The sequence below is a fragment of the Anomaloglossus baeobatrachus genome, chromosome 5 (assembly GCF_048569485.1).
Source record: "Anomaloglossus baeobatrachus isolate aAnoBae1 chromosome 5, aAnoBae1.hap1, whole genome shotgun sequence".
NCBI lineage: Eukaryota > Metazoa > Chordata > Amphibia > Anura > Aromobatidae > Anomaloglossus > Anomaloglossus baeobatrachus.
In genome coordinates this window covers 238,419,285-238,441,404 of record NC_134357.1, presented here as the reverse complement: position 1 = coordinate 238,441,404, position 22,120 = coordinate 238,419,285, and the positions used below count along the sequence as shown (strand labels likewise).

General features: G+C 47.0%; 1 protein-coding gene across 1 annotated transcript in view; it reads left to right on the top strand.

Moving 5' to 3' along the window:
- LOC142312714 (uncharacterized) overlaps window positions 1-22,120 on the top strand; it is a 357,223-nt gene that overhangs the window by 11,553 nt on the left and 323,550 nt on the right. The window contains 2 exon segments of the mRNA XM_075351702.1: window positions 7,795-7,915; window positions 8,013-8,110. Coding sequence (XP_075207817.1) covers window positions 7,795-7,915; window positions 8,013-8,110 — 219 coding nt within the window.

Sequence of the window (22,120 nt, the reverse complement as noted above, 5' to 3'; positions counted from 1 at the left end):
CTCTCTGAGACTATGGCTAAGATACTAGAAGCCTTGCAGTCCAGGCCGGTATCTCAGCAACGGGACCCTGTTGAATCGTTGTTCCCGGGCCCCCCTCAGTTGGACCAACGATGTCCTCCCGGGGTATCTCCTACATCCCAGTCTGAGGGTTCTGACTTAGACCCCAGCCCCAGATTGACTAAGCGGGCTCGCTTAGAATTTCCCTCGACATCATATTGTTTAGGGTCTCAGCGGGGGGAATCTTTGGTTGATGATGCGGAGACAGCTGATCAGGATTCTGATCCTGAGAGCGCTCTCAATCTTAATACTCCAGACGGGGACGCCATAGTAAACGATCTTATTGCGTCCATCCATCAGTTGCTGGATATTTCTCCCTCAGCCCCTCCGGCGGAGGAGTCAGCTTCTCAGCAGGAGAAATTTCGTTTCAGGTTTCCCAAGCGGACACAGAGTATGTTTCTAGACCACTCTGATTTCAGAGAGGCAATCCAGAATCACCATACTTGTCCAGATAAGCGTTTTTCTAAGCGCCTTAAGGATACACGTTATCCTTTCCCCCCGGACGTGGTTAAAGGTTGGACTCAATGTCCCAAAGTGGATCCTCCAATCTCCAGACTGGCGGCTAGATCCATACTTGCAGTGGAAGATGGGGCCTCGCTCAAAGATGCCACTGACAGGCAGATGGAGCTCTGGTTGAAATCCATCTATGAAGCTATCGGAGCTTCTTTTGCCCCAGCATTCGCAGCCGTATGGGCGCTGCAAGCTATCTCAGCAGGTCAAGCGCAAATTGAAGCAGCCACTTGCACGGCCGCGCCACAAGTGGCATCCATTACCACCCAGACCTCGGCAATTGCGTGTTACGCTATTAATGCTGTCCTGGACTCTGTGAGCCGTACGGCGGTGGCGACCGCCAATTCGGTGGTACTCCGCAGGGCCTTGTGGCTACGGGAATGGAAGGCAGATTCTGCTTCCAAAAAGCGCTTAACCAGTTTGCCAATTTCTGGCGACAGGCTGTTTGGCGAGCGTCTGGATGAAATCATCAAACAATCCAAGGGAAAGGATACATCCTTACCCCAGCCCAAACAGAACATTCCCCAACAGAGGAGAGGGCAGGCGAGGTTTCGGTCCTTTCGGGGCGCGGGCAGGTCCCAATTCTCCTCGTCCAAAAGGTCTCAGAAAGAACAAAGGAACTCTGATGCATGGCGGTCTAAGTCACGTCCTAAAAAGAACATTGGAGGCACCGCTAACAAGGCGGCTTCCTCATGACTTTCGACCTCCTCTAGTAGCATCCTCGGTCGGTGGCAGGCTCTCCCGCTTTTGCGACGCCTGGCTGCCACAAATAAAAGACCGCTGGGTGAGAGACATTCTGTCTCACGGTTACAAGATAGAGTTCATCTCTCGTCCCCCGACTCGTTTCTTCAGGTCTTCTCCGCCTCCCGAGAGAGCCGAGGCTCTTCTGCAGGCGCTGGGCACTCTGAAGGCAGAAGGAGTGGTGGTCCCTGTTCCTCTTCATCAACAGGGCCACGGTTTTTACTCCAACTTGTTTGTGGTCCCAAAGAAGGACGGGTCTTTCCGTCCTGTCCTAGACCTGAAACTTCTCAACAAACACGTAAAGACCAGACGGTTCCGGATGGAATCCCTTCGCTCCGTCATCGCCTCAATGTCCCAAGGAGATTTCCTTGCATCGATCGATATCAAAGATGCTTATCTCCACGTTCCGATTGCCCCAGAGCACCAGCGCTTCTTGCGCTTCGCCATAGGAAACGAACACCTGCAGTTCGTGGCACTGCCATTCGGCCTGGCAACAGCCCCACGGGTTTTCACCAAGGTTATGGCTACTGTAGTAGCGGTCCTCCATTCTCAGGGTCACTCGGTGATCCCGTACTTGGACGATCTGTTGATCAAGGCACCCTCTCAAGAGGCATGCCAACACAGCCTCGACGCTACCCTGGAGACTCTCCAGAGTTTCGGGTGGATCATCAATTTTCCAAAGTCAAATCTGACACCGGCCCAATCGCTCACATACCTTGGCATGGAGTTTCATACCCTCTCAGCGATAGTGAAGCTTCCGCTGATCAAGCAGCGGTCACTACAGACAGGGGTACAATCTCTCCTTCAAGGCCAGTCACACCCCTTGAGGCGCCTCATGCACTTCCTGGGGAAGATGGTGGCAGCAATGGAAGCAGTCCCTTTCGCGCAGTTTCGCCTGCGTCCTCTTCAATGGGACATCCTACGCAAATGGGACAGGAAACCGACGTCCCTCGACAGGACCGTCTCCCTCTCTCAGGCTACCAAAGCTTCCCTTCGGTGGTGGCTTCTTCCCACTTCATTATCAAAGGGGAAATCCTTCCTACCCCCATCCTGGGAAGTAGTCACGACGGACGCAAGTCTGTCAGGGTGGGGAGCGGTTTTTCTCCACCACAGGACTCAGGGTACGTGGTCCCGGCAAGAGTCCTCGCTTCAGATCAATGTTCTGGAAATTCGGGCAGTGTATCTTGCCCTGAAAGCGTTCCAGCAGTGGCTGGAAGGCAAGCAGATCCGAATTCAGTCGGTCAATTCCACAGCGGTGGCATACATCAACCACCAAGGCGGCACACGCAGTCGACAAGCCTTCCAGGAAGTCCGGCGGATTTTGATGTGGGTGGAAGCCACGGCCTCCACCATATCCGCAGTTCACATCCCAGGCGTGGAAAACTGGGAAGCAGATTATCTCAGTCGCCAGGGCATGGACGCAGGGGAATGGTCCCTTCACCCGGACGTGTTTCAGGAGATCTGTTGCCGCTGGGGGGTGCCGGACGTCGACCTCATGGCGTCCCGGCACAACAACAAGGTACCAACGTTCATGGCACGGTCTCAAGATCCCAGAGCTCTGGCGGCAGACGCCTTAGTTCAGGATTGGTCGCAGTTTCAGCTCCCTTATGTGTTTCCTCCGCTGGCACTGTTGCCCAGAGTGTTACGCAAGATCAGGGCCGACTGCCGCCGCGCCATCCTCGTCGCTCCAGACTGGCCGAGGAGGTCGTGGTACCCGGATCTGTGGCATCTCACGGTCGGCCAACCGTGGGCACTACCAGACCGACCAGACTTGCTGTCTCAAGGGCCGTTTTTCCATCTGAATTCTGCGGCCCTCAACCTGACTGTGTGGCCATTGAGTCCTGGATCCTAGCGTCTTCAGGGTTATCTCAAGAAGTCATTGCCACTATGAGACAGGCTAGGAAACCAACGTCCGCCAAGATTTATCACAGGACGTGGAAAATTTTCCTGTCGTGGTGCTCTGCTCAGGGTTTTTCTCCCTGGCCATTTGCATTACCTACTTTTCTGTCCTTCCTTCAATCTGGACTGGAAAAGGGTTTGTCGCTCGGTTCCCTTAAGGGACAAGTTTCAGCGCTCTCTGTGTTTTTCCAGAAGCGCCTAGCTAGACTTCCACAGGTACGCACGTTCCTGCAGGGAGTTTGTCACATCGTTCCACCTTACAAGCGGCCGTTAGAACCCTGGGATCTAAACAGGGTGCTGATGGTTCTTCAGAAACCACCATTCGAGCCAATGAGAGATATCTCCCTCTCACGACTTTCGCAGAAAGTGGTTTTTCTAGTAGCAGTCACTTCTCTTCGGAGAGTGTCTGAGCTAGTAGCGTTGTCGTGCAAAGCCCCTTTTCTGGTTTTTCACCAGGACAAGGTGGTTCTACGTCCGGTTCCGGAATTTCTCCCTAAGGTGGTATCCCCCTTTCATCTCAATCAGGATATTTCCTTACCCTCTTTTTATCCTCATCCAGTTCACCAATGTGAAAAGGATTTGCACTTGTTAGATCTGGTGAGAGCACTCAGACTCTACATTTCTCGTACGGCGCCCCTGCGCCGCTCGGATGCACTCTTTGTCCTTGTCGCTGGCCAGCGTAAAGGGTCACAGGCTTCCAAATCAACCCTGGCTCGGTGGATCAAGGAGCCAATTATCGAAGCTTACCGTTCGGCTGGGCTTCCGGTTCCCTCAGGGCTGAAGGCCCATTCTACCAGAGCCGTGGGAGCGTCCTGGGCTTTGAGGCACCAGGCTGCGGCTCAACAGGTGTGTCAGGCGGCTACCTGGTCGAGCCTGCACACTTTCACGAAGCACTATCAGGTGCATACCTATGCTGCGGCGGATGCCAGCCTAGGTAGACAAGTCCTTCAGGCGGCGGTTGCCCACCTGTAGGAAAGGGCCGTTTTACGGCTCTCTTACGAGGTATTATTTTACCCACCCAGGGACTGCTTTTGGACGTCCCAATTGTCTGGGTCTCCCAATAGAGCGAAAAAGAAGAAGGGAATTTTGTTTACTTACCGTAAATTCCTTTTCTTCTAGCTCTAATTGGGAGACCCAGCACCCGCCCCTGTTTTTTTGTGTACACATGTTGTTCATGTTGAACGGTTTCAGTTCTCCGAGTTTCCTTCGGATTGAAGTTACTTTAAACCAGTTTATAATTATTTTTCCTCCTTCTTGCTTTTGCACCAAAACTGAGCAGCCCGTGGGAGCACGGGGGGTGTATAGGCAGAAGGGGAGGGGCCTAACACTTTTAAGTGTAGTACTTTGTGCGGCCTCCGGAGGCATAGCCTATACACCCAATTGTCTGGGTCTCCCAATTAGAGCTAGAAGAAAAGGAATTTACGGTAAGTAAACAAAATTCCCTTCTTTTCGGTTTTGCCACCATTTTTCGGGAAACATAACGTTCTTACTTTTCGGGATCTTGGGCTTATTTTTTGTGCCCTGAACTGACAATTTTACTGATACCATTTTTAGGGCAGATGTGATGTTTTGATCGCTTGTTATTGTAATTTATTGCAATGTTGCGGTGACCCCAAAAAGCATAATTCTGCTGGTTTTAATGCTTATTCTGTTATGTTGTTTACCAATCAGATTAGTTTATTTTATATTTTGATAGATTGGACATTTCTGAATGCAGCAATACCAAATATGTGTATTTTTTATTGGTTTATTTTCAATGGGGCAAAAGGGGAGTGATTTGAACTTGGTTTTATTTTTTTATATTGTTAAGAAATTAAAACAAAAACTTTTTACTGTTTTTACTAGTCCCTTAAAGCTGCGGTTGTCCGATCACTTGTGCTATTAAGATTTCCTATGAATGTCGCCTCACAGGAGGATCGTCAAGACAGATGCAGGAGTCATCACCTGACCCCCGGCTGTCATGACAACCCATCAGCACCCGGCGATCACATCACGGCCACGCTGATCGGAGCAGGAAATGATGCACACCCTTACCGATGCATGTTAAATGCTGCTGTCAGAGATTGTCAGCGTCTTTTAACTGGTTAACAGTGGAGATCCACTCACAGCTGTTAGTCACGTCTGGGGTGTGAACGTAGATCAAAGGCAGGCACACAACATATGACGTAAATATACGTCATATGTTGTGAAAGACGTCAAGGGAACCTGTCAGGTGCAATATGTACCAAGGACCTCCAGTCTTAAAGGGAGTCTGTCAGGTGTAATATGCAGCCAGGACCACGAGCAGTTCTGGGTGCATATTGCTAATCCCTGCCTAACTGTCCCTGTATACACTAGCATAGAGAAAGAGATCTTTAGAGAAAGGATTTCTAAAGATCTTTTACCGTATGCTAATGATTGAGGGGACTAGTCCCTTGGGCGTTAGTTTCCTGGCCAGTCGCCCCCATTAGCATGTTAGTACATCCCTGTGGGTGCTATCATGCTAATGAACATGCAGCATCAGAGGATGATCTCACTCACCTCTCCGCCGCCATCGCATCCAAGTCCTGGATTTCGGCTCAGTGTGCATGACCCCAGACTTTCAGGTCATGCGCACCATGAAGTTGGGTGTACGCGTCCTGGCTTCAAACCCATGTAGTGCGCATGACCCAACCTCCGGGGTCAGGCGCATTGAGCCGAAATCAGGACTCGGACGCGATGGCAGCGGAGAGGTGAGTGAGATCATCCTGTGATGCTGCATGTTCCTTAGCATGTTAGCACCCACAGGGGCGTACTAACTTGCTAATGGGGACGACTAGCCAGGGAAATAACACCCAGGGGACTAATCCCCTCGCTCATAGCATACGATATAAGATCTTTAGAAATACTTTTTCTAAAGATCTCTTTCTCTCTATGCTAGTGTATAACTGCCCCTAGCTAGTGTGCTAGGGACAGTTAGGCAGGCATTAGTAGTATGCACCCAGAACTGCTCGTGGTTCTCACTGCATATTGGACCTGACAGGTTCCTTTTAAAGCACTTACTTTTGCAAGTTTATTTTTTAAATTTCTAGACTATCTTTGTGGCGTGGGCCCACTTATCCTAACATTGGTGTGTCACTATTTTTGCTGTTTAGGTAAATGATGATCTATGTTTCTCTGTGTCCTTTTCTTTTAGTCTACATGATACATGTTGTTAATGTTTTGTGCTATACTACTATTGTAACTTTCTTGTCTGCAGATTATGTATTGGATCTTCTGTGTATTGATAGCTCCTTCTAGGTGTAAGAGAATAGTGTTCTCTCTCACACATTGAGTGATGGACCTTTCTCATTTTGCCACACATTAACTGTATTTGCTCTGATTGTTATCATTGAACTCTTGATGCTTCATAATAGGGTATAATAGGCTACCCAACAAGATCATTGTAAGGCGCAGGCCCTTGATTTCTTTCTCTTAAGAACAATTTGAAGGACCAAGAGACATTCATTGTTTCTGTTATGTTATCTTGTAAAGCACTGCTTCAGTGTTTTTTCTTTGTTGTTTTTTTTTTAGAGCTGGAGCAGCGCTCTAAGTCCCCTGTTCCCAATCCTACACTCATCCTCCAGTGTCTTCACCTTTTTTAGGCGGCACCATCTTGTGACCAAAACCTTTGACTGGCCAGAAGTCAGAAGTTACATCACAAGTTCTCAATACAAGTCTATGAGAGCCAGAATGAGGCTCTTATACACTCTCATTGAGTTGTGACCTTTGGCGCGCTCCATGAAATACTGAAACAGTCAGCAGGTCAGATACTGGAGAAGACCAACCAGAACGGCTCTGATAACAGATGAATACGCTGGAGGGTGAGTATAAAGGCCCCGTCACACGCTACGATATATCTAACGATATATCATCAGGTCACGGTATTTGTGACGCACATCCGGCATCGTTAGAGATATCGTAGCGTGTGACACCACCAAACGACTGTTAACGAGCAAAAATACTCACCTTATCATTGCTCGTTGACACGTCGTTCATTTCCATAATGTCGTTCCTCCTTCTGCGCGCCGGTTGTTCGTCGTTCCTGAGGCAGCACACATCGCTACATGTAACACCCCAGGAACAACGAACACAGCTTACCTGCGTCCCGCTAGCAATGCGGAAGGAAGGAGGTGGGCGGGATGTTACGTCCCGCTCATCTCCGCCCCTCCGCTTCTATTGGCCGGCGGCTGTGTGACGTCGCTGTGACGCCGAACGTACCACCCACTTCAAGAAGAGGATGTTCGCCGCCCACAGCGACGTCGTTAGGGAGGTAAGTACGTGTGACGGGGGTTAACAACATTGTGTGCCACGGGCAACAAATTGCCCGTGACGCACAAACGACGGGGGCGGGTGTGATTGCTCATGCAATCGCACGATATATCGTCGCGTGTGACGGGGCCTTTAGACTAGGGGCAGGGGACTTCGATTTAAAGCACCACTTCAGCTATGAAATAATAAAAAAAAAATGCTGGAGTGGTGCCTTCATATGAAATCTAATGAAAGACAACCAAAGACAACAAACCCAGAATTGCCATAAAGTTAGTGGTTGAGTTTTTTCAACTGAATCTTTACCTCTGTGCACATCAGGTTCCTATAAGGTGTCAGGACATCACTGTCTTTTTCTCCTTGGAGGAGTGGGAGTATTTAGAAGGACACAAGGATCTGTACCAGGATGTCATGGTTGACAATTACCAACCCCACACATCATGTAAGCAGATATTTTCATTGCCTCAGTGATTTGAGTATCAGTACCTGGTTATCACATATGATCAGCATTTCAGTCACTGCACTTTATTCTTCTACAGATGCACCTAGTATGAGGAACATACCAGATAGATACTCCAGTCTTCCTCTTATGCACAACTATCCAGAGGAAAATCACAATGTCCTACAAGATTATAAGGTAGATCAGATATTGCGCCAAATTCTTAATTTTCAGTCTCGTTTTATTGCTTCCTTTTTTCTTTGTAGTTCGAGAACATTTCATCACATTTTTTTATGCTGCACTGGATGCACGTTGTAATAGTGGCTGCAAAACAGAATAAGTTGAGTTGTTTTTTTAAATTGTGCCCCTCCATTGCAAATATTAGCAATCAAAGTATATACATCTAATGACTTAACTTTTGTTAGTTGTTATTAGACAGTTTTCACTGGGGATGTGTACTTCTTCTCCGTGTATGAGTTCCCTAATCATAAGCAGGCAGCAATACATCAAAAAAAGAACAAGCCCCAAATAAAGCTTAGGTTTCTCAGTGTGTGAGATGTAAGTATATAGCGCTGATCTCCTGGTCTAACCTCCTGCATGATTAGAAAGTGCAGCTGAATTTAGCTGTGTCACTTTACAAACCCTCCTATCAACTCTCCTGCTCTTCTAGCAGTGTGAGCAATGCTGTACTGCCCCTCTCCACACACTGCCTGCCATGGTCACACTTTTGTCTGTTGTGGCCGCAGCATGTAATCAATATGCAGTGAGAGCAGAGCAGGCTGTGATTACATCTCACCCAGAAGTAATTACAAGTTGCCCTTAGCAGTACAGACTCCTCTCCAAACTAGCAGTGTGTTGAAGAGGTGCAGTGCAGCAGAGCTGACACTGTTATGAGAGGAGGAAAGCCGATAGAAGGGTTTGTAATGTGACACAGCTAAACTCAGCTGTACTTTCCGTCTCCTAGGGACCTTATCTGAAAGGTGTTAAGTCATCAGGGCTCTAATCTCCCAGAACTTTCTAATCTTGTAGGAGGTTAGACCATAAGATCAGATCTGCATCATGAAATCTCACACACTGAAAAACCTAAGCTTTAGTGGGGTATGTTCTTTATCTGCTGTGTTACTCCCTGCTTATGATTGAGCAACAGATACAAGAAGGGAGAAGTGTATACCCTCATTGAAAATGTCTAAATAAGTGTTCTCATTAGGAGCCATATATTTTAATTGCAAGTATCTCAACAACGTAAAGAGTAAAAATAGAAAAAAAAAATAAAATTGGATTAGTCCCCCCTATCTCAAAACCAGCAACACAGCTATATCTATTATATATATATATATATATATATATATATATATATATATATATATATACTGTATACAGTATGCAGTATACAGTACGTATGTGTATATATTGTGAGGTAGCAGCGTTGCTTGGGCAAAAACGTGAGGCAGTGAGGCAGCAGCGTGTTCACACCAACAGTCTATTTATTGTTGCAGCATAAATAGATCCAATTTCCCACTGTCAAAGTCTCTTCCGGATCACAGCCGGTGCATATAGACAAATTCTTTGCATCAAAAAGTCTTGTTACCTTAGGACCCCGTTAACCGCAGGGATCTGTGTAAGGTTCTCCTAGGCTCACACTCTTGGCCTGTGTTCACTCCACACAGATCCAGCCCAGCTCACACGGCATGTGTTAGCTTCACCAAGCCTGGCTCTCAACTGAGACACACCCTGCTGTGCTCTGCATGATTTTAAATGAAAATGCCGGACATGAGGATTGCTACAAAACCTGGACTGGGAGGAGGGATCTGTCTCCCTGTTACCCTTTGTGCTATACTCCCAGTAACAGCTATAGCAAACTCAGAGGGTTTCCAGACACATTCTGGGGGACACATAGCGGTCTTCAAATATTACCCCTGTCACTGCCTCACAATATATATATATATATATATATATATATATATATGTATGTATGTGTGTGTGTATATATACAGTGCCGTGCGAAAGTATTCGGCCCTTTTGAATTTTTCAACCTTTTCCCACATTTCAGGCTTCAAACATAACGATAAAAATTTTAATGTTCTGGTGAAGAATCTGGTGAAGTGGACACAATTGTGAAGTTTATTACGAAATTACGAAATTTATTGCTTATTTTAAACTCTTATAAAAAATAATAAACTGAAAAGTGGGGCGTGCAATATTATTCACTCCCTTTAAGTTAATACTTTGTAGCGCCACCTTTTGCTGCGATTACAGCTGCAAGTCGCTTGGGTTATGTGTCTATCAGTTTTGCACATCGAGAGACTGAAATAATTGCCCATTCGTCCTTTGTAAACAGCTGGAGCTGAGTGAGGTTGGATGGAGACCGTTTGTGAACAGCAGTTTTCAGCTCTTTCCACAGATTCTCGATTGGGTTCAGGTCTGGACTGTGATTTGGCCATTCTAACACCTGGATATGTTTATTTGTGAACTATTCCATTGTAGATTTTGCTTTATGTTTGGGATCATTGTCTTGTTGGAAGACAAATCTTTGTCCCAGTCTCAGGTCTTTTGCATCCAACAGGTTTTCTTGAAGAATGGTCCTGTATTTGGCTCCATCCATCTTCCCATCAATTTTAACCATCTTCCCTGTCCCTGCTGAAGCAAAGCAGGCCCAAACCATGATGCTGCCATCACCATGTTTGACAGTGGGGATGGTGTGTTCAGGGTAATGAGCTGTGTTGCTTTTACGTCAAACATATCGTTTGGCATTGTGCCCAAAAAGTTTGATTTTGGTTTCATCTGACCAAAGCACCTTCTTCCACATGTTTGGTGTGTCTCCCAGGTGGCTTGTGGCAAACTTTAAACCACACTTTTTATGGATATCTTTGAGAAATGGCTTTCTTCTTGCCACTCTTCCATAAAGGCAAGATTTGTGCAGTGTACGTGTGATTGTTGTTCTATGGACAGACTCTCCCACCTCAGCTGTAGATCTCTGCAGTTCATCAAGAGTGATCATGGGCCTTTTGGCTGCATCTCTGATCAGTCTTCTCCTTGTTTGAGATTAAATTTTTGAGGGACGGCCGGGTCTTGGTAGATTTGCAGTGGTATGATACGCCTTCCATTTCAATATGATCACTTGCACAGTGCTTCTTGGGTTGTTTAAAGTTGTGGAAATCTTTTTGTTACCAAATTCGGCTTTAAACTTCTCCACAACCGTATCACGGACCTGCCTGTTGTGTTCCTTGGTCTTCATGATGCTATCTGTGCTTAAAACAGACACTGAGTCTATCACAGAGCAGGTGCTTTTATACGAGACTTGATTACACACAGGTGGCTTATATTTATCATCATCAGTCATTTAGGACAACATTGGATCATTCAGAGATCCTCAATGAACTTCTGGAGTGAGTTTGCTGCACTGAAAGTAAAGGGGCTGAATAATATTGCACGCCCCAATTTTCAGTTTATTCTTTTTTACAAAAGTTTAAAATAAGCAATAAATTTCGTTCAACTTCACAATTGTGTCCCACTTGTTGATTCTTCACCATTACATTATAATTTTTATCTTACTTCAGGGTCCTGGGCTCCCATGAAAGGCAGAAGAGAGTGAAGAGAGCTCCTGCTTTATCAAGACCCCTGCAGTCCTAGCACACAAACCAGCTGATAAGAGGTGGGAAAGAGGAGATAAGATAGTGTGCATGCCCCTCAGACATAATGGAGAGGTATGTACACAAGAATGGGACAGCAGGACAGGGATCTTCCCCAGCCCAACAAAGGAGCAGCCAGGCTAATGCTAAAATGGCTCCTGAGGTGACCAAGCCCAGGAAAAGCAATAAACCTGGTAATCAGCTTACCCAGCAGGAGGGAGGGGGTGAGCAGGAGATAAGCACTGCAGGTCTCAGCATTTCTTACAAGTCCCTAGCTGATGAGGTGGTAAAGATGTTAACCCCCAAGCTTCAGGAAATGCTGGAGCAGACAGTGTCTGATGCCCTGAAGCAAATGCAGGAAGCCATCTCACAGCAATCAGAAAGACTGGCTACAGTGGAGAATAGACTCAGCACTGCAGAGGATGAGCTGGGAGAGGTGCAGGCCGAGCTGCAAAGAGTCACCAGGCTGAACCAGCAACTTGCAGATAAAATTGATGATCTCGAGAATCGCTCCAGACGAAACAACTTAAGAATCATCGGGCTCCCAGAAACTATCACCCCTCACCAACTAATGGGGATATGCATGGAGGACATACTTCACGCTCTGTGGATTGCTGATACACTCAAGGCTGAAAGGGCACAGAGTGGGACCCCCAGCCCAGCACACAAGTGCAGACACACCTCCAAGACCCAGGCCAGTGATTGTCAGATATTTGAACTTTGTGCATAAAACTAACATCTTACAAGCATTTCGGAAGAAGACATCCCCCACGGTGGTAAGGGGACATAAGATTCTGATATTCAGTGACTATTCGGCGGAGGTCACAAAGAAAAGAAGAGCCTTCAGCGATGTCTGCACAGAGCTTTTCAGAAAGAAGATAAAATTTGCTTTGCTATTCCCGGCCATCCTTAACCTCATAACGACGGCCGTACGACTTAAAGCGGCGGCAAAACAGGGTACTTATTCTGTTCCGCCGCTTTAAAGCGGCGGCCCGAAAAAACCCTGTAGCGCCCCCCAGCGACCGAAAATCTCGGGGGTTTCAGCTACCGGGGGTAGCTGAGACCCCCCAGATTATGAATCGGGGTGTTTTTTTTGGACCCCGATCATGTGATCGGCGGTATACACCGTATACCGACGAACACATGAAAAAAAAAGAAATGGCCGGTAAAACTGATTTCTTTTTCATCTGACATGATCAAACATGTCAGATGAGAAAGAAATCTAACCCCCTAGTGCCCCCAAAGCCCCCGGTACCGGAGAGTCCCCCCACCCCCCACCCCTACCCCCACCGGACATCCAAAATGGCGCCGAAGCGCACAGAAAACTGCCGCCGGCGCCGGCTCTGCAGTCATTTCCCTCCGATCTGAAATGATCAAACATTTCAGATCGGAGGGAAATGTCCTCCCCCTGACCCCTCCTCCGGTCCACCGGAGCCCTCTGGTCACCGGAGCCCCCTCCGGTTCTCCAGAGCCACCACCCCCCTCCCCCCTCCGGAGCGTGGAAGATGGCGGCGCACAGCGCGCGGCCGCCTTCATTCTGCTCTTTCTGCCGCATGTGACACGTCACATGCGGCAGAAAGGTGTCCCCAGGTCCCACTAGGTCACCCCCCGTCACCCCCCCCCCCCCCAAGCCCCCGGTTATACGTTACCTGTCTGCCGCTCCGGGCCCGCGATCGCCGCCTCCTTCTTCAATGCTGGCGGCGCATGCGCAGACAGCGGCTGTCAGCTGGATCCCTGCAAGCAGGGATCCTGCTGACGTCGCTGATGCACAGGCTCCACTGTGGACCGGGGGAGGGTGAGTGCAGTGATCTGCAGCCACACTCCTCACATGGAGAGGCTGCTGTTCCAGAAAATGGGGGGTACGTTCTGTGAGCGTGCCCCTCATATTCTGGAATGAGGTTACTGCAGGTCACTCTGCCCTAGGTTGGACCGGGGCAGTGTGAGTGCAGTATTCTCAGATTACTGCACCCACATTGCTCATGGAGAGCTTGCTCTTCCAGAAAATGGGGGATACGTTCCCTGAACGTGCCCCCCATATTCTAGAAGATCCAGAGTCGGCGCGGGACCTCCAAAATGGATTACAGCGACCGGAATTTCTTTATTTTCAATAAATTGGTAAAAGAGGAATGTTTCGGGGAGTGTTTTTTCAAATAAATTTTTTTTTTGTCTTTTTTTTTTCTATTACTGACTGGGTTAGTGATGTCGGGTATCTGTTCAGATGCCGTGACATCACTAACCCCAGGGCTTGATGCCAGGTGACATTACAGCTGGTATCAACCCCATATATTACCCCGTCTGCCACCGCACCAGGGCGCGGGATGAGCTGGGGCGAAGCGCCAGGATTGGCGCATCTAATGCATGCGCCACTTCTGGGGCGGCTGCGGCCTGCTATTTTTAGGCTGGGAAGAGTCCAATAACCATGGCTCTTCCCACCCTGAGAATACCAGACTCCAGCTGTCCGCTTCACCTTGGCTGGTGATCTAATTTGGGGGGGACCCCACGTTTTTTTTTTTTTTTAAAAAACGCCTGGGGAGCCCTCCAAATTGATCACCAGCCAAGGTGAAGCTGTCAGTTGTGGTTTGCAGGCTACAGCTGTCTGCTTTACCCTAGCTGGCTATCAAAAATAGGGGGGACCCCACGTCGTTTATTTTAATTATTAATTTTTTGGGGGGCTAAATACAAGGCTAGGCACCCTTTAGTGCCACATGAAAGGCACTAAAGGGCGCCAGCTTAGAATATGCAGGGGAATGGGACGTTATATTTGTTTGACATCTATCCATTCATCCATTGTAGCATTTTACGCTGTGTGCCCACAATCAGGGTTTGCAGCGTTTTGGGCGCAGAGTGTTTTCCCTGTGTCCATAATGCTGCGTTGTGCAGTAGAAGCACAGTGGAAGGATTTTTAGAAATCCCATGCCCAATGTGCTTCTTTTCTCCGCAGCATAAACCGACCTGTGGCGCAGCTTCCCGAGCCTCAGCATGTCAATTTATGCTGCGGAGATGAGTGTTCTCTGCAGGTAGCATAGAGCTCCACAGCGGCCTGAACCCAAATCGTGGGCTTGGGCAGCTGCGTTCTCCCGTGGACAACACTCACATCTCTGCAGGAGGCTGACACTGTGTACTAGATGCCGTGTCGCTGGATCATGGCCACAGAGCCTAACAGTGAGACATTTGTTGCTACAGCAACATTTTTGTGAAGTACCTGTGGATTTAAAATGCTTACTATACTCCTGAATAAAATCCAGTTTCCAAAATGGGGTCACTTGTGGGGGTTTTCTGATGTATAGGTACCCAAGGGGCCCTGCTAATGTGACATGGTGCGCGCAATTTATTTCAACTTTTCCAGAATTCAAATGGTGCTCCCTCCATTCCAAGCCCTCCCATTTATCCAAACAGAGGTTTTTGGCCACATGTGGGGTATCCCTGTGCTCATAAGACATTGGATAACAACCTGTGGGGTCCACGGTTTGTTGTTGTCTCTTGAAAAAGTGAGAAATTTGATGCTAAAGCAACAGTTTTGTGAAAAAAATGAAAATTTTCAATATGGCAACCTAAGCTTATCAAATTCTGTGAAGTACTCGTGGATTCAAACTGCTCACTATACACCTTGATAAAAGCCTTGAGGTGTCTTGTTTCCAGAATGAAGTCACTTGTGGGGGACCGCCACTGTTTAGGCACCTCAGGGGCTCTCCAAATGCAACCTGGCGTCCGCTATTGATTCCAGCCAATTTTGCAGTCAAATGGCACTCCTTCCCTTCCGAGCCCTGCCATGCGCCCAAACAGTTGATTTCCACCACATATAAGGTATCGCCAAACTCAGGAGAAATTGCACAATAAATGTTATGCTGAATTTTTTCCTTTTACTCTTGTAAAAAAAAAAGCTACCTGGTTGAAATAACAATTTTGTGGTAAAATTTTATTTTTTTTTTCATGGCTCAACGTTATAAAATTCTGTGAAGCACCTGAGGGTTCAGGGTACTCACCAAACATCTAGATAAATTCCTTGAGGGGCCTAGTTTCCAAAATGGGGCCACTTGTGCGGGGTTTCTGCTGTTTAGGTACCTTAGGGGACCTCCAAATGCGACATGGTGCCCGCAATCTTTTTCAGCCAAATTTCCTTTCTAAAATTCAAATATTGCTCCTTTCGTTCCAAGCCCTCCCATTTGTCCAAACAAAGGTTTCAGACCACATGTGAGGTATCACCGCGCTCATAAAAAAGTGGTTAACAAACCTTGAGGTCAAATTTTTGGAATTACCTCTTGAAAAAGTGAGAAAATTGATGCTAAAGCAACATTTTTGAGAAAATTATTAAAATTTTCAATATGACAACGTAACGTTAACAAAATCTGTGAAGTACCTGTGGATCTAAAATGCTCACTATACCCCTAGATAGAAGCCTTGAGGGGTCTAGTTTCCAAAATGGTGTCACTTGTGAGGGATTTCTTCTGTTTAGGTACCTTAGCGGACCTGTAAATGCAACATGGTGCCCGCAATCTATTTCAGCCAAATTTGCTTTCCAAAATTCAAATATTGCTCCTTCTGTTCCGAGCCCTCCCATTTGTCCAAACAGAGGTTTCTGACCACATGTGGGGTATCGGCGCGCTCATAAGAAAGTAAGAAAGTGGGGAACAAGTTTTGAGGTCCATTTTGTTGTGTTATTTCTTCTAAAAGTGAATATATTTGGGTTAGAGCAACATTTTTAGGTAAAATTTAATTTTTGCTTTTTTCATTCCACATTGCTTTTGTTCATGTGAAGCACCTGAAGGGTTAATAAACTTCTTGAATGTGGTTTTGAGTACTTTGGGGGGTGCAGTTTTTAGAATGGTGTCACTTTTGGGTATTTTCTGTCATCTAGGCCTATTGAAGTCACTTCAAATGTGATGTGGTCCCTAAAAAACTGGTTTTGTAAATTTTGATGTAAAAATGAGAAATTGCTGATAAACTTTGAACCCCTCTAACTTCCTAACAAAAAAAAATTTTGTTTCCAAAATTGTGCTGATGTAAAGTAGACATGTGGGAAATGTTATTTATTAACTATTTTGTGTCACAGAAATCTCTGGTTTAACGGTATAAAAATTCAAAAGTTGAAAATTGCTAAATTTTCAAAATTTTTGCCAATATTCAATTTTTTTCATAAATAAACACAAAAAATATTGTCCTAAATTTGGTACTAACATGAAGTCCAATATGTGACGAAAAAACAATCTCAGAATCACCGGGATCCGTTGAAGCGTTCCAGAGTTATAACCTCATGAAGTGACACTGGTCAGAATTGCAAAATTTGGTCTGGTCATTAAGGTGAAAATTAGCTCCGTCACTAAAGGGTTAAAATCTTTACCCCAGGAGGAGGTACAGAGACATTCACGGCCCCTGATCAGGCAAGACGTTATGTGGACAAGACTTTTGCAAAATCATCACCCCTGGCGAAGAGTGGGGATGCTACTCCCCAGAGGGGGTGAGGACATAAAATAGCCCATACAGGGGCAAAATTGCTAATGTTCAATGTGGAGTATTGATGCTGTTTGTAAAGGAGCAATGGGGGGAGGGGGATTTGTATGGGGGTCTGGAGTTCATGATGTGGGCCTGAAAGCGTTAACTCTACCATAACCCAGACACCCCCAGTCCCTCTCCATACCCACGCTTCTCCCTTTTTTTTTTCTTCTTCTTTCTTCCTCTTTCCTTCTTCTTTCCCTGTCTTGCCCAACCCCTTTATTATCCCATCACCCAAACCCCCCCCTCCCACACATAACTGCCTCCCTCTATCCCCATACCCACACTCCCCTCCCACTCTCTCCAACTACACTCCCCCACCCACAAACTACTTTCCACCCCCTCCCACCCACACCCCCTTTTGCCACCCACAAACAAACCCTCTCCTGCCCCCCCCCCCCCGACTACACACTTTTTCCCACCCACAGACTACCTCCCACCCAATCCGTCCCAATCAACTCCCCCATCCCATTCACACCTCTCCCCATTTACGACCCTTCTCCTTCCCATAACCATCCTCTGGACCCCTCCTCCATTCTTCCCTCCTTTCTTTCTCTTGTTTCTTTTTTCTTTTCTTTTCCTTCATCTCTCCTGGGAATGAGCCTCGCTATACTGGGTCGAGGTTCAACATACTTTCGGTCCTCAGGACTTGGGGATACTTGTATATATTTCTAAAGCTATGTTTAGCACGCCTTTAAGTGAAGTGTGGAAGCTCAAGAAAGTGAAAATATTTTGAGGAGTGAAAGAGGGATCAGTAGGAGTCCCTACATACATGCGGGAAAAAAGTGAAGTCCGCAACTGTGTTTTCCTACAAAGGATATAGGATAGCAGTGTTATTTTGTTGATTTAATTGACTTTTTTTTTTGCACCACCAGAGAGAGACGCGGTGAACAGGTTTTAAGAAGGTTTTAGTTAAGATAGGATAAGAAGTAAGATTTCAAGTAATATATATAAGGATGCGAATTGTGTCATGGAACGTTAAAGGCCTGCAGTCGCCACACAAAAGACGAATGATATTGAGGCACTTAAAGAAGCTTAAAGTAGACATTGCCCTACTTCAGGAGACCCATTTGAAAAATCAGGATTTCACCAGAATGTGCAAAATGTGGGTGGGAGAAGTGATGGGATCCTCAGCCCAAAATAATAAAGCAGGTGTGTTACTACTACTCCATAAGCAGGCAAATTGTAAGGTAATAACACAGGAAAATGATGGAGATGGGAGAATACGAAAAGCTTTGCTTGATACCCCATGTGGACAACTCAAAATCTATAATGTATATGCACCAAATGAGAGTAATAAGATTTTCTTCCAGGAGTTGGAGAGGCAGGTTTTGGAGGACCCTGAGAGGAACATAATAATAGGAGGGGATCTTAATACGGTAGTGAACGTCAGAGAAGATAGGTCGGGCACAGGACACAAACGCATGATAGCCAGGACACATGACAGGGTGCTGAATCTATTCACAGAACATACTAGCGTAATAGATGCTTGGCGAAACTCACACCCGGCAGACCGAGAGTACACTTATTTCTCCCACGTCCATAGCACATGGTCCAGAATAGATTATTTTCTACTAACACAGGGTCTACTCAACAAAATGAGGAGGATCGACATACACGATCTGGTGATATCAGATCACGCCCCATTACTCCTAGACCTAGAAGAAAGCTACCCCAAGGGAACAGACATACTGTGGAGATTCCCTTCACACTTAGCCCAGGACGAGAACTTCCAAAAACTGGTGAAAATGTGGTGGCAGGAATATACATGGGATAATAAGGCGCATGAGGAGAACTCCCATTTATACTGGGACGCAGCTAAGGCAGTACTAAGGGGAAGAATAATGGGATATGTGAAAGCATTGCGAAACAAAGCAACTAAAGCATACACTGAAGCCAGCAGAAGCACCAGAGAAGCATACACAAACTACATTAATAATACATCTATTGGTAATAGGAACAAGTGGATAAAAGAGAAAGCAGAATTTGACTTGTGTGTGGACAGGGCAAAGAGGATGAGGGGCCAGAGAATTGCATCACATTATTTTAGATTCGGGAACAAGGCAGGTTCGCTTCTGGCACGAATGGCAAAGGGAATAACTCCTTTGACATCCATAACTCATTTGAGGGACCCATCTGGGGCTAGCCACAATGACCCAAAGAAAGTCAATGACATATTTGGAGAATTCTACAAAAAATTGTATAAACAAGGGCCAGCAAATGACACAGAAGGAGGCAACTTCCTAAACAATCTGTCATTACCCACAATTACGGAGTCGGACAGGGAAATGTTAAATGCCCCAAAAAAGAGGAGGAAGTGAGAACAGTTGTGAAAAACCTTAAAAATAACAAGGCCCCAGGCCCCGATGGAATGATGGGGGAATTTTATAAAATACTACAGGAAGATGTTATGCCCACTTTAGTAAAAGTTTTCAACTACACTCTCCAAAATAAAATTCTACTACAGTCTGGCCATATGGCGTATATAAAGGTAATACACAAACAAGGAAAAGACCCCTCAGACCCTTCATCATACAGGCCCATATCGCTAATAAATCAAGACATTAAAATAATCTCTAAAATCCTGGCAGACCGGCTAGCATTGATCCTCCCATCAATAGTAGGACCACATCAAGTGGGGTTCGTTAGAAATAGGTCAGCAGTATTCAACATTCGCACAGTGTTGGCGGTACTAGATGGAACAAAAAGACCGGGCCTGATAAAGGGGAACCCTGCGTTATTGGCCTTAGACGCGGAAAAGGCCTTTGACAATGTAAATTGGCATTGGTTAGGGCTAGTATTATATAAATTTGGCATATTGGGTACTTTTCGGAACTATATGGAGGCACGTTACGCTACGCCTGAAGCTAGAATTTCCACAATGGGCTTTCTGTCAAAATCTTTTCAGCTACAGAAGGGGACCAGGCAGGGGTGCCCCCTGTCCCCTCTTCTGTTTGACTTGGCCCTTGAACCACTAGCCCAATACTTAATAAAATCAGAAGATTTCTCAGAAATCAAGGTGGGGAATAGTGAGATAAAACTCAAACTGTAAAAAGTCCCCTTTACACACTGAGACTTTCTAGCGATCATGCTGCACAGCGGGAAACAAAGGACCAAAGAATGGTCCTGAACGATTTGTAGCGATCAGCAACTTCACAGCAGGGGCCAAGTCGCTGATGTGTTTCACACACTGCAATGTCGCTGGGGAGGTCGCTATTACGTCACAAAACCGGTGACGTTACAGCGATGTCGATTGCGATGTTGCAGTGTGTAAAGCCACCTTTAGCGGCACTTGCCAGACATATAAAAGACTGGATCAATGGGACAACCTTCTTTTCTAACGTTCAGCTGGAGAGGGAGCTAACAAGCCCTTTTAACTTGGTAGCGGTATTACATATGAAGCTAGATAAAATACCAACGTACGTGAAACAGAGCTGTTTAATAAAGGACACAGTGGGGGCCTGGAGAGCACTGAGAAAACTGTATAGACTCCCTTATTGTCTTTCAAAATTTACCCCGTTGTGGGAGGATCCAAATTTTATTCAAGGGTCTCAAAACAAATTATTTCAAGGATGGAAGCAGAGGGGGATACGGAGGTTGGGTGACTTACTGAAAACTGAGGAGGGGAGAGTTCTGAGCTGGGCGGAGGTATCGGAAAAATTTAACATGGAAAATCACCATTACCTACAATATTTACAAATAACAACACATTACACATCAGTGGTAAAAGAGGGTGGGAAGGCTGAGAAGAAGGGGAGTTTTGATGTATTAATTGGTCAGGGAGCGGAACATGAATCCCTTTCGATCATATACCAACGATTGAGAGATCAAGTACAGGGCCCCTGGAAAGAGCAAATATTTAAAACCTGGGAGACGGCTCTGGGCGATCCGGACATCTATGATAAAATTCTAAGGGGGTTGGAATCTGTTAAGAAAGTAATGATAGGGGGCGTGTCCTGGACATGGAGGAGTGAGGACGCTCATAGCCGGAGCTCCTGGGCCCAAAACCTCACATACTCTCCCCCTCCGGCTGCACGCCGACACAATGCCCCCAAAGAAACGACCACCTACAGTATCGGATCCGGCACCTGACAGACGACCCTCCGGAGGCCTGGCAAGATGTCTCTCCTCACCAGCAGCGGCTCCTCACAGCGCAAGCACAGGCAAGATGGCGACGGCTGGAGCTGGGAGCGTGGTGGAGGGGAAGTCCCCGCAAGCGGCGCGGCTGCAGCGCCAGTTAAGTGAAGGGGAGAGGGGGGAGGAGGTGGCTGGAAGCAATGCCGCTCATAGAGGGAGCCCTGCCACTTCTAAATCAGCGGGGCCCCCACAGAGAAAAGAGGGGGAGCAGACCCCGGGAGGCACCCTCATAATGGAGCCGCAGGCCGCTTCCAGGCCCCTTAGTGCCCCCAGCCTGAGGGTCGGTGACTCTGGGAACCTGGATGCCCCCTCTGACATGTTGGACACTCAGACCCTGAGGGAGCTCATCGCAGCCCTCCCCAGCAAAAAGGATTTGGAAGAGGTGGCCTCTAGAATAGAACAGGCCCAGCTGTCAGCACTGTCCTCAGTGAGGGAGGAGATGGGGGTTCTGGAGGACAGGATTACAGCCACTGAGCAGGCCCAGGGATCAATGGAGGGCAGGCTGGAGCGCCTGGAGAAAGGCTGGGAAGCTTCTACCTTACGTTTCAGAGACATGGCCCTGCTTCTGGACGACCAAGAAAACAGAAGCAGGAGAAACAATGTCCGACTGAAAGGCATTCCAGAGGACTGGTCACCTGAACTCCTACGCTCCAACGTTCTGGCTATCTTTAATATTGTCACAGGCAGACCTCCTGACGCGACCTACCTCTTCGACAGGATCCACAGGGTGGCCCGCCCGAACACCAGGGCATCCTCCAACACCAGAGACGTCCTTTGCCGTCTCCATTATTATGGAGATAAGGAGCGGATTCTCCAAGGGGCATGGGCACATGGCCCAATGGAGATGGACGGTGCACTTGTATCATTGTTTCCAGACGTCTCCAGTCGCACCCTATATATGAGGAGGCTACTTCAACCGCTCTTACTCCGAATCAAAGAGGCGGGCGCCACC